The 3,190-nt window shown below is 50.9% G+C and overlaps 1 gene segment (V, D, J or C); it reads left to right on the top strand.

Annotated features, from left to right (window-relative positions):
• Window positions 1-1,658: 1,658 nt before the first annotated feature.
• Window positions 1,659-2,192, top strand: LOC111534273 (the record flags this gene model as incomplete). The annotated part of the segment is given in 1 exon segment: window positions 1,659-2,192. A coding segment is annotated over 1 exon segment (398 nt), but the record flags the coding sequence as incomplete, so codon positions are not given.
• Window positions 2,193-3,190: the final 998 nt, after the last annotated feature.

Genomic DNA, 3,190 nt, shown 5'->3' with positions numbered 1-3,190 from the left:
TCTGTAAGATCAATTTTAAATTGGAAAATTATTTGAAATTCATGATTTTTTTTTGAAATATGTGGACTGACCATCCCCAGTGTTTAAAAAAATCCAAGAAACAATTGCATTTCCATCACGCAGGCACCCCATATACCTGCGCCTGACTCCAGGTGTGGGCGAGATGAGCCTGGAACCTCTGTTATCTGTTGTATCAGAAAGCGAAGGCGCCACCCAAGAAATGTGGTGGGCACCATCCCTAACAAACCGAGGCCGGAAGAAGGGGTTCCCACTGGCTAAAAGTGAGACACGCTGAACATCAAAAGAATATGGCTGATACAAACCCACTGTGGTGGGCAGAATGATGCCCCCCTGAAATATCCACATCTTAATCCCCAGAACCTATAAACATGTTCTATTCTATGACAAGGGGGCGTTAGGGGTGTAGGTGGCATCCCAGCAGCTAAATTGCTGAGTTTAAGATAGATTATCCTGGATTATCTAGGTGGGCCCTCGTGTTACCCTGAGGGGGGACGGGGAGTTGGTGCCAGAGCCATGCAACGTGACAGTGAGTCAACCAGCCACTGCTGGCCTTTTGAGGAAGGAGGAAGGGCCCATGGACCGAGGAATGTAGGCAGCCTGTAGAATCTGGAAAAGGCAAGGAAATGGCCTGTCTCTTACGGCCTCCATGTAAGACTGCAGCCCTACTGACACTCTGACCTCAACCCAGGGAGGCCCATTTCAGACCTCTGACCTGCAGATCTGTAAAAGTCAATTTCTGCTTGATTTAAGCCACCAAGTTTGTGGTTAAGCAGGAGAATTGCTTGAACCCAGGAGGTGGAGGTTGCAGTGAGCCAGGATGGTGGCACTGCACTCCAGCCTGGGTGACTGAACAAGATTCCATCTCAAAAAAAAGTTTTTTTTTTTTAAATAAAAAATAAGGGCTGGGCGTGGTGGCGTACGCCTGTAATTCCAGCACTTTGGGAGGCCGAGGCGGGTGGATCACGAGGTCAGGAGTTCAAGACCATCATGACCAACCTGGTAAAACCATGTCTCTACTAAAAATATAAAAATTAGCTGGGTGTGGTGGTGCGCGCCTGTAGTCCCAGCTACTTGGAGGCTGAGGCAGGACTATCACTTGAACCCGGAAGGCAGAGGTTTTTGCAGAGGTTGCAGTGAGCTGAGATTACACCTCTGCACTCCAGCCTGGCGACAGAGCAAGACTCGATCTCAAAAAAAAGAAAAGAAAAGAAAGTTAAAATAGTCTCACTGGGCATGGTAGGTCATGCCTGTAATCCCAGCACTTTAGGAGGTCCAGGAGCTCGAGACCAAGTTGGGCAACATGGTGAGACCCCATTTCTACAAAAAAAATACCAAACGAAAATTAGCTGGGCGTGGTAACATATGCCTGTGGTCCCAGCTACTCAGGAGGCTGAGGTGTGAGGATCACTTGAGCCCAGGAGATCAAGGCTGCAGTGAGCTGTGATGGCACCACTTCACTCCAGTCTGGGTGTTGGAGCGAGACCCTATCTCAACAAACAAACAAACAAAAAATCTTATATTTACATCGTAAAACTAATCACAAACTACTAGACCAACTTCTAAGGTAGAAACGCTCTACCTTAGAGGGCGGGAGAGGCCCTGGGTGGAGCAGATGGCCACACCATGAACCCTCCCAGAGACTTTAGACAGAGAAAAGCGCTCCACACACCCCACTCTCCTTCTGCCATCTCTCACCCCCTCCTCTGTCCACACAGGTCAGCCCAAGGCCACCCCCTCGGTCACTCTGTTCCCGCCATCCTCTGAGGAGCTCCAAGCCAACAAGGCCACACTGCTGTGTCTCATGAGTGACTTCTATCCGGGAATCTTGACGGTGACCTGGAAGGCAGATGGTACCCCCATCACCCAGGGCGTGGAGATGACCACGCCCTCCAAACAGAGCAACAACAAGTACGCGGCCAGCAGCTACCTGAGCCTGACGCCCGAGCAGTGGAGGTCCCGCAGAAGCTACAGCTGCCAGGTCACGCATGAAGGGAGCACCGTGGAGAAGACACTGGACCCTGCAGAATGTTCGTAGGTTCCCAACCCTCACCCACCCACAGGGGCCTGGAGCTGCAGGATCCCAGGGGAGGCGTCTCTGCATCCCAAGCCAGCCAGCCCTTCTCCTTGTACCCAGTAAACCCTCAATAAATATCCTCACGGTCAACCAGAAATCCTGTCCCCTCTCTTCATTTCTTATCTCATATAATTTGATACTTCTCCTGGGTTCTCAGTGTGGCATTGGGGGAATCCTGGCACCAATGGGAAAGTAGCCTGGAGGAGAGGATCACAGTCTCCCAGGGGTGTCCCCTGGGAAAACAGGTCAGGATAGGAGGAGTCGGCTCACTGAACACCAGTCCCTCCATTCTCTCCCTCCTCCCCTTCCTTCTTGCAGCTCAACCCCCGACTCGCTGCCTACTTTCTGGGGGGAACTATTTCTGGCTGAGCCTCCAGATGTGCCCTCTGTCCCCGTCCTGGTCTGGATCCTCTACCCACCCACGGCCTCTCTTTCCTCAGCCTGCAAATCCTACTCTGGACCTGGAGCCTCTCTGCTTCTGGCCCTGGCCCCTGGAATGCCTTCCTTCCTCTCTGCCCAACTCTCCACCCCTGAGAGTTGGTCTGTCCAGGACACTCCAACACCATCAAATTCATGAGCTCTTACACTTTGGGCCCACTTTGATTTTTCACCTGACAGCAGGTTCAGATGTATGAGAAAAATAGGAGGAAGCCAGAAATGAAACACACATAAAAGGCCTGCAAGAGGATCAGGACACTTGCAGAGATAGGCTCAGAGCTCCCCAGGAACCAGTGCAAGAAGGGTTAATAGAGGCTCCATCATTTCTATCTTTCTTGTTTTTTTTTTTAGATGGAGTGTCGCTCTGTCTCCCAGGCTGGAGTGCAATGGCACTATCTCGGCTCACCATAACCTCTGCCTCCCACGTTCAACCAATTCTCCTGCTTCAGCCTCCTGAGTAGCTGGGATTACAGGTATGTGCCACAATGCCTGGCTAATTTTTGTAAGAGATGGGGTTTCACCATGTTGTTCAGGCTGGTGTGCGCCATCATTTCTAAGAGATTAAACAAGTCTGCTCGAAGGAAGTTGGTGTTTTCAATGCTGAGGCCAGGCATCTCTTCATAATTAAAAGTGGGGATGTGTTTTACCCAAGGCCTC

Source organism: Piliocolobus tephrosceles, unplaced genomic scaffold (genome assembly GCF_002776525.5).
Source record: "Piliocolobus tephrosceles isolate RC106 unplaced genomic scaffold, ASM277652v3 unscaffolded_31266, whole genome shotgun sequence".
Lineage (NCBI taxonomy): Eukaryota > Metazoa > Chordata > Mammalia > Primates > Cercopithecidae > Piliocolobus > Piliocolobus tephrosceles.
Note: the sequence above shows the minus strand (reverse complement) of the source record. Positions and strands in the feature narration are given on the sequence as shown.